The following is a 19001-nucleotide window of genomic DNA, read 5'->3' as shown; positions in this document are numbered from 1 at the left end:
AAGGAAGGTCTTTAGAAGGCAGCAGGAGGTAGGGAATGGAGATGAGAAAGAGGGTTGTAGGCCCCGAGAGAGGTGGCATGAGCCAGCAACTGGCGAAGGACAGGTCTGAGTAGGTGGTGCAGTGGTAAAGGGAGACACCAAAGCAAGAAGGGACAAGGAGGTCTGTGCTTAAAAACCCAGCCTGGCATACCTGACTCAAAATATTTCTGCAGCCATGTTTCTCTTGGTTCTTTTCACAAAGTGATTGTCTGGAGCCATAGGATAGTGACTAAGACACATGACCTGTCCATGCTGGATCAGGGTTTGAACCTGGCACCCCATAGATCTCCCAAGTACCACCAAGTACCAGGAGTGATCTCCTAGCACAGAGACAGGAGTAAGCCCTGTACCAACACTACCCTGGTGTGGCCCCAATATACAACATACAAAACCAAATTTATTGCCTATCTTGAACGATAAAGATACTTTTGTATTTTTTTGGAGGGTGGGGCATACCCAGCAATGCTCAGGGATTCCTCCTGGCTCTGAGCTCAGATATTACTCCTGGCAGGCTCTGAGGATTATAAGAGATGCTGGGGATCAAATCCAGATCGACTGCGTGCAAGGCAAGTACTCTACCCACTGTGCTATCACTCCGACCCAAGACACTTCTTTTCCTTAGTCTAATAATACTGTTCTATGGATATTTTTTGTTTGTTTTTGGGCCACACCCGGCAGTGCTCAGGGGTTACTCCTGGCTGTCTGCTCAGAAATAGCTCCTGGCAGGCACGGAGGACCATATGGGACACCGGGATTCGAACCAACCACCTTTGGTCCTGAATCGTCTGCTTGCAAGGCAAACACCGCTGTGCTATCTCTCCGGGCCTGTTCTATGGATTTTTAAAAGAGTTTTCTCCTCCTCCTTTTTCCTTCTCCTCCTTCTCCTCCTCCTCACCCTGATATCCCGGAGGGCTAGGATGATTTCCTGTGAGATGAGTGTTGGTGCTAGACACAGCATCATATGTCTACCCCACCCATTCTAGCATGTTCCCATGGATGTTCTTCTGTGGGCACTGAAGTCCATTCATTTGTCAGGCCTGGGTGTATAGAATCGGGTCAGAGGAGCTGAGCTTCTCGCTACCATCAGGGGAACAGCCCATAACCTAGTGTGGCTGGTGAGAACAATCATCACTTTCTTTTTGTTTGTTTTTGGTACACATTCAAATGGCACTTAGGGGTTACTACTGGCTCTGTGCTCATAAATTACTCCTGACAGTCTCTGAAGATCATAAGGGATGCTGGGAGTCAAACCAGGTCAGCTTCATGCAAAGCAAACACCCTATTGCTCAGGCCTCCAACCATCACTTTCTTTTTGTTCTTTAATTTCTTTGTTTTTTTAAATAAGTCTTTTAATTGAATCACCATGAGATATAGCTACATAGCTGTTCATGCTTGAGTTTCAGTTAGAGAGGGTCTTTCACTTTTCCCCTTCATTGCATATTTTAGATATAAGATTAAATTATATACATTTCTTGAAAATTTTTCATCCTTTTTAATAAAATTAATTCTTTAATTGATTCACCACAAGAGACACTGTTACAGAGATGTTCATGATTGAGTTTCAGTCATATGTTGTCTAACATCCTTCACCAGGGCACATTTCCTGCCATCAATATCCCCAGTTTCGGGCCCGGAGAGATAGCACAGCGGCGTTTGCCTTGCAAGCAGCCGATCCAGGACCAAAGGTGGTTGGTTCGAATCCCAGTGTCCCATATGGTCCCCGTGCCTGCCAGGAGCTATTTCTGAGCAGACAGCCAGGAGTGACCCCTGAGCACTGCCGGGTGTGGCCCAAAAAAAAAAAACAAACAAAAAATATCCCCAGTTTCCCTCTTTTCCTCTCTCCTCCTCTGCTTTATGCCTACTGCTATGGTAGATATTTTTCTTTTCTTTCTCCCTCTCTGTCTCTGTTTCTTACTCAGAAAGTATCATTTCTTAATAATCAAGGGATGTGTATATCAGGAAAAACATTGTTTCTAAACATATATACAGCCAATAAAAAGGTATAGCAAAATACTTAAAATTACTAATAAACAGTAGCAAGAAAATAATAGCTGGAGACTTAAACACTGCTCTTTCATCTCTAGATAGATCAGCCAAGCTAAAACTTAGCAATTGGCTTTGAAGGAACAAATGGAAGAGAGAGGCTTAGTGGATCTATAGAGGGCTCTTAATCCCTGAAAAACCAGATGCAGGTAACCATGTCCTCAATATAGTCGCCATGTTCGAACTGGGCCAGCTCTACAGACTCACTCTTTTCTAGAATGAGACATAAACCAAGCCGTGAAAGATTATAGCTATGATTATGACTACACCAGCCCTAACAGTACAAAACTGGCCATCTCAGGAGAGGGTGGACCAAGACCCAAACTTGTTGAAGCCATTCTTGCTGTCTCCATCACCCAGAATCACCATTTCCACAGTGGCCTGCTTCATCACTGACCCTCTACGACATCCTGCAGGGATGCTGATCTGACTACACCAGGTATGCAGGGTTTGGGGCTGATATCACCAAGGCTTTTATTTGGAAGGAGTACAGGTACCCCCCCCCCCATGTCTTCCTTCCTTTTTCCAAGAAAGCCTGGAATCTGTAACCATATCCATAAACACAGTTGCCAGATTCTGAGTCTTCTAGAAGGCTCTGCAGCTGAGTATTTGCACTTAAAATTCATAGTATTATAGCTTTGAATTTTTGGACAACTTCATTTGTTTGACGCTATTATCCCTTAAAGAAATACCTCAGTTTAACAGACTGGATACATAACAAGACTTTACTAAATCTTCTGCCATTGTATTAATGACTTCATTGGTGATACAACAATTTTTACAAATGAGCTTGCTACTGTGCTTTTTCTTTCTTTTTTCTCTTCTCTTCCACTTCTCTTTATATTTTTCCAATAACTTTGCTTCACTTATCTGGAAACAAATGTATTATGATCAACTATGTCAACTATGTGATGTACTTTATTTAAAGCCAAATACTCATTGCTTTTCAGTGCATATGAGACATTCTCCAAGATAGACCATATACTGAGCCACAAAACACATATCACCCAAATCCAAAGGATAGAGGTGGTCTCCACTCTCTTCTCAGACCATGTGCTGAGGGGGGACCCTGTGAATCAGCTAGGGGTTGTCAGTCATGATGTTTCAGAATATTTCTGGGAGACAGGAAGCTTGAAGTCTTGCCCTGAGCAGGACTGCAGGCCAAGTCCAGGCCCCAGAGATGGAGAGGAACAGAGCGAAGTAGTTCTGCTGCTTCCTGTACAGCCGTGTAGAGGTGCCCATGGACTTGATCTTGCCTTGGTGCTCAGGATGAAGCTTTATATTTCATGGATTTTGAATGTTGATTTGGGGACTGGACCACACAGCAGCAGCTTTCCTGGGCCTCCCACATGCTGACCAAGGAGCTGGGGACTGGCCACTTTCTGCTCCCCTGGGATGTGAGAATGTGGAACCCTTGGGTCTCCTCTCCGGAGCCACAGCCCCAACAGATACTGATCCCACTCTTGCACATCTGTGGTTTCCATAGGAGGGGTGGGAACCACACCCTCTAGACCCACACATAAGAAAAGACACTGACAGAGCGGCATGCACAAGCTCTGGTGCTGTCAGAAGGACCAAATGGCCAAGGCTAGATGGGTCATTCACCAAACTTCTCAACTCACCATTACAGTGGCCAAAGCAGCCTTGGATGCTGACAGTACATCCTGTGTGGGAGGCAACATCTATGTTTGGAAGAGGGGTTTCCCTCTGGAGGTTGTACACAAGGAGTGTGTTAGGTTACGCCTTATTTTGCCTAAAACAAAGAGCATCCCAGGTTCCTTTGTATGCTTGTTTCCAACTTGGATTTACCCCAAAACAGAGATTGTCTTATTTGTAAACCTGGATGGGACTACCTCAGGATAGCCTGAGCTATCTGTCCTTACTGCCCCACCCAGGGGTGGTCTCTATACTCAATTAAAAAGGCAGTTCTGGTGGGCAGCTTGCTCTCCATACAAGGTAGAAGACTGCCAGACTACATGTGTTTCATCCTCAGCCTAATTTGGATTATTTCATGAGTGGACCTAACTCAGGGTTGGAGATATGGCACAGATGATTTTACAGGTGTAACCCCCGGCTCACTTGCGAGCTATACTTGGGGACCCTGGGGTGTCCTCTGCTCCCTGTCCTCCTGCAGTTGCCATGCTGAGTCCCTTTCCAGGGACCAGCCATGAGAGCACTGTCGGGGCTGAGCCCACCTGGGATATGTAGGTGAATCAGTCCCATGAAATATTCCTTCACCAGCAACTCGTGATTCTAGGAGCATTCCTAGGTGGGCTTTCTTCCCAACTCTTTTGGCCATCTCTTCCTTTCTGCACCGAAGCCTGTTTCACATCCTACTTGCAAGCTCCAGGCTAAGTAGAGGTTAAGAGAAGATTTGCACTGATTAAGAACAGAATTTGGGTGCAGAAAATCATGCCAGAGACTGTCTGCAAACTTAAGATACTAATGCAAGGAAAGGACAGATGCACACAGGGAAATAGAAGATAGGTATAGGAAAGTGGGCCTATACCTTTTCTTGCAGATTAGAAAGAAAGCAGGGGACAGTTCTTGCAAGGAACAGGAAGGATGAAGCCAACCACTGTGCCCCATGTATTTGAAACTAGGTCCAAATATGTCCTGTGCAGAAAGAAACCTGCATGTACTCACCTTCATGTCTTTGCTTATATTGTACAAAGGATTTAGAACCTGCAAAAATGGGGCTAAAACCTTTGGAGCCTAGAGGTACCGAAAGAGGACCTTCCATGGCATACGTCAAAATCTTCATTCAGTTTTATATCAAAATCAAGGAGGCACTCTGTTTTGTTTTGTGTTTGTTTTTGTTTTTGGGTCACAACCGGCAACACTCGGGTTACTCCTGGCTCTACACTCAGAAATCACTTCTGGCAGGCTCGGGGGACCATATGGGAATGCCGGGATTCGAACCATCGTTCTTCTACATACAAGGCAAACACCCTACCTCCATGCTATCTCTCCGGCTCCTGTTTTGCTCATTTTTTTTATTGAATCACTAAGAGATACAGTTAAAAGTTGCTGATGGTTGAGGTTCAGTTACTATGTGCCAACACCCAGCCCTTCCCCAGAGCACATTTCCTGCCCCCGGTGTCTCCAGGTTCCCTCTTATCTATGACAGACACTTGTTTCTGTGCGTGCGTGTGTGTGTTTGTGTGTTTCTCTCTCAGTCTCTCTCCATTTGAAAACTTTTTTTTTTAGTCCTCTCGCCTGCTTCTTGTGCCTATTTTTCTTCCTACTTGTTCTCCCCAGGTCCCGCACTTCCTGGCCTGTGGGTGTGATCAAGTGTGTCCAATCACTATTGGAACACTTGGCCCGGCCTTGCCCTCTCCGGCCAGGCCTCTATTGCCCAAAGGGAGGACAGGTGGAAGGAGGAGTCAGTAGTGCCAGGAGTGGTGCTCCTAGATGCAATCATGCATCACCTGCAAGTTTGCTTTTTCAACCCCACTTTCCATTTCCAGAGAGGCTTCAGGTTAGTTCTCCACACGGCAGGCTACAGCTATTTTGACCCTATTTTCTTGAATCCTGAGGAAGTGGATGGGGAGCCCAGAAGCAGGGCAAGTTCCTGGGTTTTTGGGAGGAGAGAGCAAAAGGTCTCTCAAGGAAATCCAGAGAAAGAACCTACTTGGTGTTCCTAAGGGCTGAGCTGAGGAGGCTGTGTACTTTATCCACACTGACAACAGGGTTGGTGAGAGGGTCAGCGGGAGAAAGGACAAGGCGAGCTGACCTGATCTCGCTTCTCGAGAAAGTGCTCGGTTCAGATCCCACAGAGAAGGAGCTGGCCTCACACTCCAGGTCTCACGGCCTCGGTCCAGGCAACTTCCAAGGCTGTTCTTTAAGCTCTCCATTCTCCTTCCTCATCCCTGGCCTGAATGCTTGTCTGTGCACACAGGAAAGATAGATGAGCACGGTGTATAAATCAGCTATGTTGTGCAGAAAGCATTGTGGGTAATTTCCATACAGTCTGGCTTGCAGTGGCCCAGAATTTTCTGCTTTCACCTGGGGCTTGAGACCCACCTCTTTTTTTTAATTCATTCCCACTGGCTGTTCCTATTCTTCAGTGATTACAAAAAGGCTCCTCAACCTTCCCGGCCTCTGCCTCCCCTCCTCCCCCACACGCACATTGTCCTTTTCCGTTTTGCAGGGGAGGAGGGACCCTCAGTGAGAACAAGCCTGGGAGATGGGAGAGGGCTGGTTCTGTTTGGTGTGTCCAGAGGCCTGCTGGAGGCCCCAGGAAAACCAGAGCAGCCCGGAGTGGCTACCCTTCTCGGTCCCAGTCATGCCAGGTGATGGCAGGCCAGGGCAGTCAGCACTTGAATGTCCTTACCACCCCGTCTGTTTCCAGGGAGGAGAGTCCTGGCGATGTTTAGGGTTCACGCAGGAGCAGCCAGGGATGGAGAGCTGGGAACCAGGGCGCGGTCGGTCTCCGGCTCCATCACAGCTGAGGTCTGGAGCATGCAGCGGGCGTTCAGACCCCTTGGCGCCAGGCTGGGAGGTGGAAAGCCTGGGAGGTGGGTTCGGCTCCCAGGGCTCGCACAGACGTCTCCGAGTGGCCGCGGGGTCCTCAGGGGGCAGGGACGCCTGAGGAGCAGGTGTCCCTGCAGCGACCAGGACGGACGGCAGCCTGGCGGCAGACCCCAGGGCGCAGCCATGGAGAGGCGGCCACCGCGTGCGTCCGTGCGCCCTGGAGTAGTAACCCGCAGGGTCTGGCTACCCACCTCCACACCTCCACCCCGCAACCAGGGCATTTCCCCGCCTTCCTCCGCCTCACCGGGAGAAGCTCTGCTCTGCGGGGAGTCCACGTTTGTAAGGGTCGCGAGGGCGCACAGGCGTACCCAAGAGCGCGCGCACGATCTGGGTGTCCACCACGGGGGGCGGGAAGAGGTCTCCGCAGCTTCTGGGTTGGAACTTGCTTCACCTTAAAGCAGCCAGCTCTAACGGGTGCTGTCCGGTCCTGCCCATTGGTGGGTGCAGGTGCCTGGATCACACGCACACACACACACACACACGCGCGCGCGCGCACACACACAGACACAGAAGCGCGCGCCTGTTCCTGGCACCACCACCGCCGCCACCACCCCAGGGGCCAGCGCTCCCCTGGCTCTGCCCAGTGCCCGCCCCCCCAGCCTGCGCCCCCCCCTGCGCGCGGTGCCACGGCGCTGCCCGCCGGCCTTGTGGACACGGGCGGGCCCGGACACGCACGCGGCGAGCCGGCCTCCTCCCCGCACCGCAGCTCCCCGCTCCCGGGTTTGGTTTGAAGCCGCAGCACCGCGCGCCCCGCCGGCCGGCCGGCCGCGGTTCTGGTTCCTCCCGGAGACAGACAGGGCGGAGGCAACTGGGTCGCTGCCCTGGGCGTCGGCAGGGCCCCGAGCCCGGAGCACAAAGATCCAACAAAGATTGCGGAGAAACATTTGTCTTCTCCTCCAAACCCAACTCCGCCCGGCTCGGCCAATCCTGCCTGCGCTTCCCAACGTCCGGCACAATGGATTAAGTTTCACCTCCGGGGCCAGGGTCGGGCACAACGGGGGCAGGATGAAGGAAAAGGCGATGATCAAGACCGCCAAGATGCAGGGCAACGTGATGGTGAGTCCGCGGCTGGGGTCCTGCTCGGGGGAGGAGGGAGTTGGGGCCAGTGCCGCGTTCCTTCTCTTGCCTTCACCCCCGCTGCCCCAGGCTACCACCGAGGGCCAGCGTGCATCGGTGCCAGGCACAACTTTGGGTCATCCTGACACTCTCCTCGGGCTTGGGGGAGGCGAGGAAGAGGAGAGGTTTAGAGGCTGGTTCCGAGCGGATCCCCTTCTGCTGTTCTGGGGGAAAACACTGAGCTGGAAGCCTGGAAGGGCCCCTGACCAGGATCCCACCATATTCCTGGGGTTGCATTTCTTCCCGGGATCGGACCTGTTGGGGTTCATTCAGCCTGTGCTGCTCTGCTCCTGGGACCTCCGAGGGCCTGCTCCCTGACTGTGGGGGCTGCAGGGCCTGGCACAGCCTTACCCGGGACTCCAACACTACTTGTGTCTGGACAACTTTGCAATGTGGATCCCTCCTGCCATCTCTGGGATCCAACACCTGTCCCCAAGCTAGCGTTCAAGCTCCTGAGCCATGCTGTCTTGTTCTGGAGAGACTGGGGCGGGGGTTCTTGGCATGTTTGATTATATGGGGGCTGTGACCTGCGGATTTGAGGGGCAGGTCAGGGTCTGTTGGGAGGTGGGTGCATTGATTGCTCCTTTGGGCAGTTTTGAGGTCTTCCGGTAGTGGGGTCCTGAGTGAGGGAGATGTGGGGTCTTGGCCAGAGCACCACCACAGGGCCTATGTTCCAGAGCTTGAACAGAGAGGGGCAGGAAATGAAGAATGTTCTCAGGGCACGGATGTCCATGGCTTAGCCACACCCCAGCCTGACACCTGTTGGTGATGGGGAGAAGCATGCCCACTGCCACTGGACTTCTGATTCAAGACTGGGCACTCCCTGGGCGGCCACTCTGAGTCACAGAAACTGCATGTCCATGCAGTAACCCCTCCACCCTGTGTGCCAGTGCAGTCCTCTTACAGAGAAGCTTGGGGTTCTCTGACAGGCACAGTTGTGGCTTTCCTCGTCTTCCAGCCCCCTCCCACCTTTGTGAGGTCCCATGTACTTTTTTCATGTGGAATATACACAAGGAGTAATAGTGTGGCTGAAGCCTTTCCATACCGTAATTCCTCTGTCGCGTTATGCCACAGTGCCAGCCTGCCAGCGATCCCACACATCTGGGCTGGCGCCTGGGCCAAGGCTGTGAAGTGAAAGGCTGCTGAGAATCCCAATCCCTTTCTGGTTCCTTCCCTGATGATTCTCCTTCCCCAAGCTCCATTTTCTGGCGACTTGAAGCACAGAACCCTACCTCTCTTGTGAAAGATACTTCAGGAAGGAGAGAGAAAAAAAACACAGTATTTTCTTCTGCTGCAACTCTGAGGAGGCTCTTCTGCAGGAAGTGTTCCGGGAGGAGCATGGATGCCCACTGGGTCTGATCACAGAGGTGATCTGCAATAACCAGCCACACTCGGGATCATGATGGGCCCCTGTGAACTGTCACACATGCAGGTTTCTGTGGACTCTGTGGCTTCTATAACTTCTGTGGCTTCCATAGCTTCCGTGGCTTCTGTGCATCTGGTCCAGCCAGCTCTGGTGGCTAGGCTGCTGGTATGTCCTTGTCTGAGGAGTCCACATTTCTCTCTGAGCCCTGCAGTGTCACCTGTGTGAGAGCCCATATTTTTGACAGTGGCTCTGGAAGGGCTCTGGCTCCAGCAGCCTTTCTCATTAGTGGACCTGGCCAGTCCTCACCTGGCTGAATTTCAGGGAATGGTACTTGTCCAATGAGAACTAAGTAGGTGGCAGCTGAGTTGAACAGTCCCCACTTGAGGCCCTGTGTGTGTGGGGAGGTTGAGGCCCCCACTTGAGGGTCCGGGGGCAAAGCCTGGTGTGTCCCCCCCCCCCCAACTTGTTAGGAAGTACTGTGGTTCTTGATCACCATCTGGGCTGCTTTGGTATCGTTCCTCTCTCCTCTGAAAGCTCCCGATCTGTGGTGTTAATAAAAACTTCAGGAAGCATTTATTTTGCTGTTATGCTGAGCTGTCTGAGTTTCTTGCCCTGACAGATGATAAAGAAAAGGCAAGTTGATTGGAATCGGGCTGAATCTCATTTGGGGATTAATAAACAAGGCAAAAAAATAACATCCTTGGGTCAAGTCCATCCACCACCTCTCCAAGTTCTTAGTAAGGGTCTGTAGCATAAACTTTGCTTCAAAAAATGTGAGAATTTCCAGATCCAACAGGCCCTGCTCCCGAGACATCCTGATATGCAGGAAAGAAATCAAGATTTCTCTCTACTTGTGGAGACAAAAATGATTAATTTTTAAAAATCAGTGCAAATGCAGGGCTGTGAGGAGAGCACTGTGTGTAAGGCACTTGCTTTGCATGTGGCCCACCCAAATTTGTTCTCCAGCACCCCAGATGATCCCCTGAGCACCAGCAGGAGTGATTCCTGAACACAGAGCCAGGAGTCAGCCCTGAGCACCACCAGGTGTGACCCAAACACATCTGAAAAACCAAAGTGCAGATTCATAAACTCTCCCTTTGAAAAGCCCCTTTCTGGAAGGGGATGACATTTTGATGTTCCTCTTCCTTCACTGAAGCCTCCCTTCTTGCAACAGCTTCTGGGGTCAGCAGAAAGGTCATCTGAAGATCTGAAGGACGGACTTGATTCCCCATTGCTGTCCTGCCCACACATCCAGTTGCTTCCTGGACACTGCAAGGGGGGCGGGCAGGCTGGTTAGACAAGACAAATCTCCAGGCCAGAGCAGGGAAAGTGTTGGCCTTGCATGCAGCCTGACCCGGTTTCTATCCCCAGCATCCCATAGGTCTTCCAGGAGTAATTTCTGAGCACAGAGACAATAGTACAAACCTCATGGTCTGTCCCTGGCCCTGGGCTGTTCTGGCCTTTCTCCTGCAGGGCTGGGGGAAGATGACACAGAGTTCTAGAGAAGAACACAGTGGGTATAGGGAGGATCTGCCAAGGGGGTGGTAGCCTCAGATGCATTGGGGGCACTTCCTGAGTGGTTTTCTTTATAAAAGGACAGTGGCCACATCCACTTGGAAGTTCTGAGTTAAAGTTGGGATTTGGGAGCTAGTTGTGCTGTGTGGTAGGCAGTTCCTGGGTGCCTCAGAATAGGCTTTAGGACTCTAAGGAGTGCTGCTGAGCCTTAGGTCTGTTAGGATCCGGTGTCTGTGTCCTGGGTTGGCTACAGAACCCAAAGCAAGACCATCCTCTCTCCTGACATAGCATTTGCAGGCCTGACCTCAAGAACCCCAGAACCAAGAGGCTCTTGGGGGTCTGTGTGGGCCCCACATGCTGGCTGTGAGGCATTTTGGAGAGGTATGGCCTGTAGTGATACAGCTTTTGTCCCTGAGGGCTGACACACTGCTCTGATGCTTGAACCTAGTGCTGAGACTAAATGCAAATGTGATGGGACCAGACACTGAGCCCAGTAGAAAAGTCTCAGGCTTTGCAGGAGATCGGCATTGGATAGATCCCCAGCATCACGTCACTGGAGGCCCGCCAGGAGTGAGCACTGAACACTGAGCTGGGAGGGAGCCCTGAGCACTGCCTAGAGTATCATGGAGACTAATAGTAATTATAACAATAATGAGCAAATACATAAGTGCACATGACTGGGGGTGGTTCTGCCATCTTGAATGCGTTCCGGAGACTCCAAAGTCTCCTCCCCAAGAATTGCTGTGGGTGTCCCAAGGTGTCCTGCCAGCCCACTGTCCTTCTTGCTCCACACCCATGGCTGACTTAGAGCCAAGAAGACTGGTGAGGGCTCAGAAGGAAGCTGAGTATCCTACTATCTCCTACTCTGCTCTACAGCACTTGCAGAAAAAGGGTGGATGGAAAATGAACAGAGCCACTGAGATTAGGCTGGAGATTAGGAGTGCCGGCTGGGCCCTTGCCTTGCAAATGGCCAGTCTGGGTTTGATCTCTAGCACCTCGTGAAGTCACCCAAGCCATGCCAGGAGTGATCCTGAGCCCAGAGTTAGGAGTAAGCCCTGAGCATTGCCAGGTATGTCCCTCTCCACTCCCCCGAAAGGAAAAACTACAAACAAGTCACAAGGATTTCCAGTAAGGTCTGGCCAGACCTAGACAGCGGAGACTGGAGTTTATAAATTCACAAGGGAAACCTGGTGTCTGGTTACCTAGTATTGCTCCTGGCTCTGCTCTTCCTGCCCCGGTCCTGCCCTGCTCTTCTCCCCTTCCTGAGGCATCTGGGAACTGAGACTCATGCCTCACTGCCAGCCTTTTGCTCTGCCCAGCAAATCTGGTCTCTGTGGACATGCTCCCAGCTCATGACCAGCGGAGGGACTGCCTTGCATTTTAGTAGACACCATCCTCACAGACACTGCTGTGCTTCAGATGTCCTGTGAGCAGAGCAGGATGAGCCTGTGCTGGCAGATTGGCGGGTCAGGGGCTGCTTTTTCCTCTTTGACGATTGATCATCGCCTTCTTGTCTGCGAGGATGCTGCGTAGGGAGCATTTTCTACTCTGAGCTCCAAGAAAACGGAAGTTTCTGCTCACTTGAGAGGTTACCATATGGGGCTTTTTCCTGACACCAATAAGCAATTTTCCAATGCCAACTGCCATCCTGCCGTTCTATTTTGTGCCTTCATTCTCTGCCTGGGAATCATGTTGAGAATTTTCTGGACATGGTACTTGTGGAGCTGGGAATCAGAGTCGATAGAACCAACCAATTTTGTTTCCTTTCGTGCTTCCTGTGAGTGGAGGCCATGCTGCACCCGGCAGATGGATGATCTCAAGGGCCGTCGTGGTAGAGGATCCAGAGGGACTCATGTTCCGAAAGCAAAGCCTCAGACCATCGGGCTGGCAGGTGGCATGGACAATGGTGATTATGCAACCCACACAAGCAAGATGGTAGCCTCCAGCTGCCCACTGCTCCCCACAGATGCCAGATAGCATGCACACACCACAGCACACTTGTGTGCATACATTGCTATGCATGTCCATGTGCAAACAGCCATAATACATGCATGCTTGCAAACATGGGCGTTGCTATAGTGTTTTGCATAAATGCGCTCCTATAACATACATGCTCATGTGCAAACATCTAGTACCCACTGACATGCATGCAGGCATGTGCACACACCACATTGACATACACACACAAACACACATAAGCACTACTCATACACCTAGGTGTTTTGATTTTGCTGCTCTGCCTGCAGCCTGGGTACTGTGTGTCTGCTCATGGTTATATTGTGCAGCTTTAAAGCACTGTATGGGAACGGGGCGGGGAGAAGTGCTGGGCTGACCAGGACTTTTAGGATCCTAAAAGTCTGTAAAAGGGGCACTCTTTCTAAGCAACACTCTGCTCTGGTTCTCGGGTGTGGAAGGAGGAGCGGGGAACAATATGGAGCCGGGGAGTGAGATAGCAGGGGGAGATGGGCCAAGGCCCTGTGGGGGCAGAGGAGCCCAGAGCTGAGTGCCTCTCACCCAGCTGTGATGGAAGAATGAGGCCTCTTACCTCAGGCCCAGCAGCAGTTGAAGAGAGAGCTAACCTCCTGGCCAGCAGCAGAAATTTTAGTCTGTCAGCTTTCCTGATGGCCTCCTCAGGCAGCTCATTGGACTTGCATCTCCAGTGAGGGACTTCCATGGAAGGCCTGTCTCTGAAATCTGCCCATGTTCCCTGGATCCTGTAGAAGTCCCCTCTCCATACCAGCATCAACACTTGTATTCCTGGTCCCCTGTGCTGAGGCTCCTTCGTCCTTCCCTTCTGCAGGGAATGCTGTTTTCAGGGTCAGAAGTGGCTGTCTGGGAGGAGATGACCAGTCAAACCCAGACTCTGGAGCAGCGGCCAACACATGTGCCCTTGTGTGGCCCAGTACGAGTGTGTGCACGTGTGGATGCCATTTGTGCTTGTCCCAAGAGGCTTCCTGCTCATGTGCATGCTCAGCTCAGGGCTGTGGAGTCACTGCCTGAGGCTGCCGGGGATAGTCATGTAGGTCATGTGGCTTTATTGGCCATTAAATACAATAACCTTGCTCCCAAGCAGCTGTGCCAGGTTGCTCTATCCCTATTTGGCTGCTACTCCTTGTGGAATTCAGTGGAATTACCAGCCAGCACTGGGTGGCTGTGGGAGCTGGTGAATGCAGCAAGACAGTCTGACCATGGCCATGGTGTGGAGCTCCTGATCCCTGAGGACTGAAAACTAACACATTTCCTATTTAGACCCCCGCCTAGACCTGCTCCCTGTTTAAACCTGTAGACCCTCACCTGCTTTCGGTTTAGACCCTTTTCCTATTTAGACCCTCCTTTGACCTCCTTCCTGCTTGGGCCTATTTCCAATGTAAGCCTATTTCCTGTCTAGATAGACCCGCTTCCTGTTGAGACCCTCAGTTTTTCCTATTTGCCTAAGGAGGTGTTTGAGCTGCAAACGTGACTACCAAAGGTGTTGAACTGCTGTTCACAGAGAGCTCCTGGGCCAAGGTCTCCCTTTAGCCACTCTTGTTCCTGCCCCACCCCTGGATGTGTGTTCCATGCACCATTCCCCACTACGAGCCCCTCAAAGATGCAGTCAGAGAGCTCTGTAGGCGCTGTGCACTGAGCCACATTGAGGGTCCATGTGAAGTCAGAGTAGGAGCATAGCTGTGTACTAGCTATACTCTGAGAGCCAGATACAAGTGCCCAGTCCTGAGGCCACTCTTCACCCCCTCACTGTCCTATACCTGCACATTCTGACTCTCCGCGGATCCTCCGTGGGGTGCTTCATTCGCTGCCTAGACCCCAATATCGAAGCCATAGCCCCACCCAGACCCACCACACCTTCTGACTCTAATTTTTGGGCAAATATGGATAAAATGATCTCTGAGCCCAAATGCTCTGCCATCTTACAAAAATAATTTAGTCTCTGCACTCAGGGCAAAAGTATCTTATAAAAGATTATTGGAGCTGGAGTGGTGTTACAGCAGGGAAGGCATTTGCCTTGTATGGGTCCAGCCTAGTATCGATTCCCAGCATCACGTAGGTCCTCTGAGCTTTTCCAGGAATAATCCCTGAGCACAGAGCCAGGAGTAAGCCCTGCGCACAGCTGGATGTGGCCCAAGAGTCCCAAATAAAAATGATTTTGTCTATAACAGAAAATCATGAAGTTTCTGGTTAAAGACACTTTCCCAGGAAGTTCTGTTTATCAGACCCAAATTGAGTCCTCAGCATATGGTTCCCCCCTAAAGAGTCTGGGATAGCAATAGGGGGGCTGGGGGAGACAGAAGTTGGACAGACATGGGGCAGAGACAGAGGGAGACAAGCTGTGAGCAGAGACAGAGCAATGGGAGTCAGAGGCTGAGACAGATGGGAAGCAGCTCTGGCTTTCTCTGGGGACCCCTGGCTGACCTCCCTGCAGGCCAGCAGGAGTGAGTTCGAACCCTTTCCTGGTTCTTCTTGAGTGGCAAATCACCTCACATCTGGCAGATCACAGAAAGGTCAGCTGTCCCTTCCCCTGGGGTTTCTCCGAGGACTAGACAGTCCCTTGGCTGGTGGGCAGGGGTACCAGCAGCGGAAGATTGGCCCAGGAAGGTTGTTGGAAGAGATTGTGCACCCTGATCCCATGCTCACCCCTCTGGTGTCATATTGAATGGATGGGAAGGATGAGGCCTCACTGATGAACCCCTAGGTGGGCCCCACAGTGCTGAGGTCAGGGTGGGGGCCAGGGCCTCTCCGAGAGGAGGGGGGTGGTGAGACCAAGATCAAAAGTGCGCCGGGATCTGATATTTGCCCTTCCCACAAGGTCACTGCGTCTGGTGTGGCCTTACTTCTGAGGACAAACCCTTGAGCTTTCCTGCCTTTAAGGTGGTTTCTCAGGTGCCTGGAAGACTCAAAGCATCTCACCTCTGGGCCACTTGTCACATGTCACAGGGCCACATGTGGGAGCAGCTGCACCTCAAAACCCCCAAGGTTTTGCTTTCCAGTTAGGTAATTCGCAGCTCGGCTTGGGGTGCGCCACAATGCAGAAGGATCCATCTGATGACTGTGGCTCTGGGTGGTTCCTAAGGCCAAGCTATCATCACACGTTTCTCCCATTTATTTCTGGCTCTGATTATTTTAAATAAATGACTCACTTTTTAAAAAACATCTAGGAAATGCTAATTACTGCAGAGAAGTCTCTATTACAAAGCACCTTTTCTTCCTCTTCAGAGCCTTTAAAGGGGATCAGGTTAGAATGCTCTTATGCAAATTGTCAACATTCCCTGGAGTTTAACGATGCTAATAACTGCTGACACCTTCCCTGCACTCCTTCTGATATAATGGAATATCCCAAACCCTCCCCCCCGCCCCAAGGTTTCAGACCTAAAAAGTGGAAATGTTTGGGAGAACTCTGGAAAAAGGAAGAAAGAAAGGAGGGTCTGAGAGTGTTGGGGGGAGGGGGGGCAGCAGTAACCTTGCCCCAGTGAGAAGACGCCTGCCAGGGCCCATGGGGGAGTGTCCAGAGCAGAGGGAGCATAGAGAGGGCTGTCTAGAGGCCAGAGAGTCAGGAAGTTACTTCTGAGTGCTGGTCTCAGCCCCCCCCACCTGCTTCGCTGCAGTGGGGGGGGTTCCTGTTTTGCTGGGGAATGCTTCCAATCTACCAAGGCAAGAGACTGGGTTTTCCCTGCATTATTTTTATCCCAGGACTGGAAGACAAAAGGTTTCTCCTTTAACAGACATAATCAAGTCCCAGGGCATCGGAAAATGGGTCCTACTTTAGCTCCTCCCTCCTTTTTTGTGTTTGTTTCAGTTTGTTTTGATTTTGAGTCACACTGGGGTTACTTCTGGCTCTGCACCCAATGATTACTCCTGATGGTGCTCAGGGGACCGTATGAGATGCTGGGATGAATCTGAGGAAGTCACATGCAAGGCAAACGCCCTCTCCACTGTGCTATCTTTCATCAATCCTCCCTTTCTTCATTCCTACATTGCCCATTCCTCTCTCCGTACCTTTTCCCTCCCTCTTTCCTTTTTTCCTTCCTCCTGTACCCTTCCTTTCCTTCTTTCTTCTTTTCTTCCTTTCTTTCCTCTTTCTCCCTCCCTTCTTCCCTCAAACCCTCCTCCATTCCCCTTTCCTCCTTCCTTCTTTCCTTTCTTCCCTCCTTCCTTTCTTCTTTCTTTCCTACCTTCTTTCTTTCCACTTCCTCAGCTACCATGATGTGGTGGGGTTACTGCCGGCTCAGTGCTCAGAGGTCTCTCTTGGTGCCTGGACGTGCTTGGGAGCCCATGCAGTGCTGAGAATTATTATTGTTTGGAGCTGAAGGACAAGACTGCACAATTGAAATAAAGCAAAGCAACACTTTATTCTGTCAGCCACAAGCCCTGAACTGGCGAACCAGGGCTGTCTCCTGAAGCAGGCAACTCCTGCTAAGGTCACAAGCCAGTTTATATAGGGAGGGGTGAGGAGGTTCTAGCTTATGATGATCTTTAAATAATTGGCTGTTATCCAGGATATCTTCCCACTGCTCATTGTAAGCCCACAGGGGCTTCCAGGTTGGCTGCATGATATGGTCAGGTGTCTTGGGGGCGATGTTAATGGAAATTTAGGCTTGAGAAAGAGAAAACTAAGAGGTTTACAACATGTGGCATTTGCAAAATGGCATCTCTCCTTGTTCAGACACTAGGGCTCCCCAGGGACAAAAAATTGGGGCTCCTTTGTTTAGAACCAGTGTTTAACCTTTGTGCTGCCCCCAGTTGGTTCCTGAGGGATGGGCCATGAGGGAGGGAGGAGAATGTCGAGGAGAGAAACAGGGCGAGGGTCTGTAACTAGAGGGACATGTCATATCTAGTGACTCTGGCTACTCAATAAGGTCAGGGCACAAAAGGGCAACAACAGATGTGTGTCCCAGGGCTTTGTCGGGGTAGAAACTGCGGCTTCTTTACGTTGAACCCTGGCAGAATCCGATCCGAGGCTGTTCAGAGGTGGCAGGAACAGCGAGCGAGTGTAGATGGAGAGAGCTCAGGACTTCTAGCCCCAGCCCCCAGCTGTACTTGAGCTGAAAGACCCTCTGGCACGGCCCTTACCTCCTCCTGGCCTAGATCCACATTCTCTTTCCTCTCCCATTTCAGCGGCCAAAATAGCTCTTTGAATGTGGTGCTTAGAAGGGTTTAGAGAGACTAAAAATTACAGCACTTCCTACAGCGCTTTGTGAGAGAAGAGAGACGAAGGAAAGGAGAGGGCTGTTGAAAATAATAGGGTGAACCCGAGAAAAGGAAACAGGGATCGAAATAAGGGCAATCTCCCTCACGTGGAAATCTCACTCATTAGCCTTCGCTGAGGACTTGGTTGCTTGTGTTCCTTAAGAACTAGAAAATTGGATGGGGGAAAAAAGAGAAATTGCTGCAGGAAGGCACTCTGAGGGCTCAACTCCACTGGCCCTGAGTTCTGATTTTAAGACTGATTTTAAGCTAGAGCTGTCCTCTGGCCTGGCTGACTACAGCCGAGTGTGGAGTGACCACGGCCTATGCAGGCACCTCGGGTGCATAGAGAACAGTTGGGGTTCTGGCAGGTGCCCAGAAACTGAGGTCTGTAGAAGGTTCCCTAGGATAGCAGCTCTGTGCTCCCTTTGACCTTTGACGGAGCAGAGATGCTTCCTGCTGCCGTTTGCCTGCCATCCTGTGTGTCTAGGGTCTGCCCCCTTGCCGAGAGCAGGGACCCGTCAACTGTTGTTGGGCACTGACTGTGAAGGGGCTTGAACTGACCTCTGCATGGACAGCATGTGCAGTTCCTTGTGTAGTTCCTTGTGCATGTTTGTTCAACCTCCGGAACTCCTGGGCCCCTCTTCCTCCTGCAAAGTCAGAGCTGCAAAGTGCAGTGTGGGGGTTGAAACCCACCGTCGGGGCCCTTCGTCTTCCACAGAGCCATGGCCTACAACGCTGGGACCTGAGCCAGTGGCCCACTGTGGCATCCAGCTGCAGTGTCCAGCGTGGTGACCAGCCAGGGTGTCCAGCACAGTGTCTGACATGTGGGGAGTTTCTGCAGGCAGCCTCTCTCTGAAGTGTCTCTCTGACAGTGAGGGCAGGGGCTTCCCTGTTTTGAAGTGTCCATGTGTGAGTTAAAGATGAGAAACCCGGGGAACAGTGCAAACGTCCGATGCTGGTCACTGGGGAGACATGGCGCTGTTCAGTACGGAACCCTGGCCCCTTGGCAGCCGGCGGCTCCATGGATCGGGATCCTAGGGGCCTCCAGTGCAGCATGACCTTCTCCCAGCTCAGAAGTTCTGTCATTCAACTTCACCAACTGTCTTTAAGGGCACAAAGCAGTGGGTGTCAGTGTATGGGTGCTGCTGTGCCAGCCACAGATAGTCATCCCTAAAAGGACCCTCCTAACTTCTGTGGAAGGCCC

At 51.3% G+C, this 19001-nt stretch overlaps 2 protein-coding genes across 2 annotated transcripts in view; one reads left to right on the top strand and one right to left on the bottom strand.

Annotated features, from left to right (window-relative positions):
• The window catches only part of XRCC2 (X-ray repair cross complementing 2), an 813538-nt gene that overhangs the window by 298210 nt on the left and 496327 nt on the right, over positions 1-19001 (bottom strand). The window lies entirely within an intron of this gene.
• The window catches only part of DPP6 (dipeptidyl peptidase like 6), a 257968-nt gene continuing 246233 nt past the window's right edge, over positions 7267-19001 (top strand). The window contains exon 1 of the mRNA XM_049785272.1: positions 7267-7674. Coding sequence (XP_049641229.1) covers positions 7624-7674 — 51 coding nt within the window. The 5' untranslated portion in view covers positions 7267-7623. The remainder of the gene's footprint in view (positions 7675-19001) is intronic.

This window comes from Suncus etruscus, chromosome 13 (genome assembly GCF_024139225.1).
Source record: "Suncus etruscus isolate mSunEtr1 chromosome 13, mSunEtr1.pri.cur, whole genome shotgun sequence".
Classification (NCBI taxonomy): domain Eukaryota; kingdom Metazoa; phylum Chordata; class Mammalia; order Eulipotyphla; family Soricidae; genus Suncus; species Suncus etruscus.
Note: the sequence above shows the minus strand (reverse complement) of the source record. Positions and strands in the feature narration are given on the sequence as shown.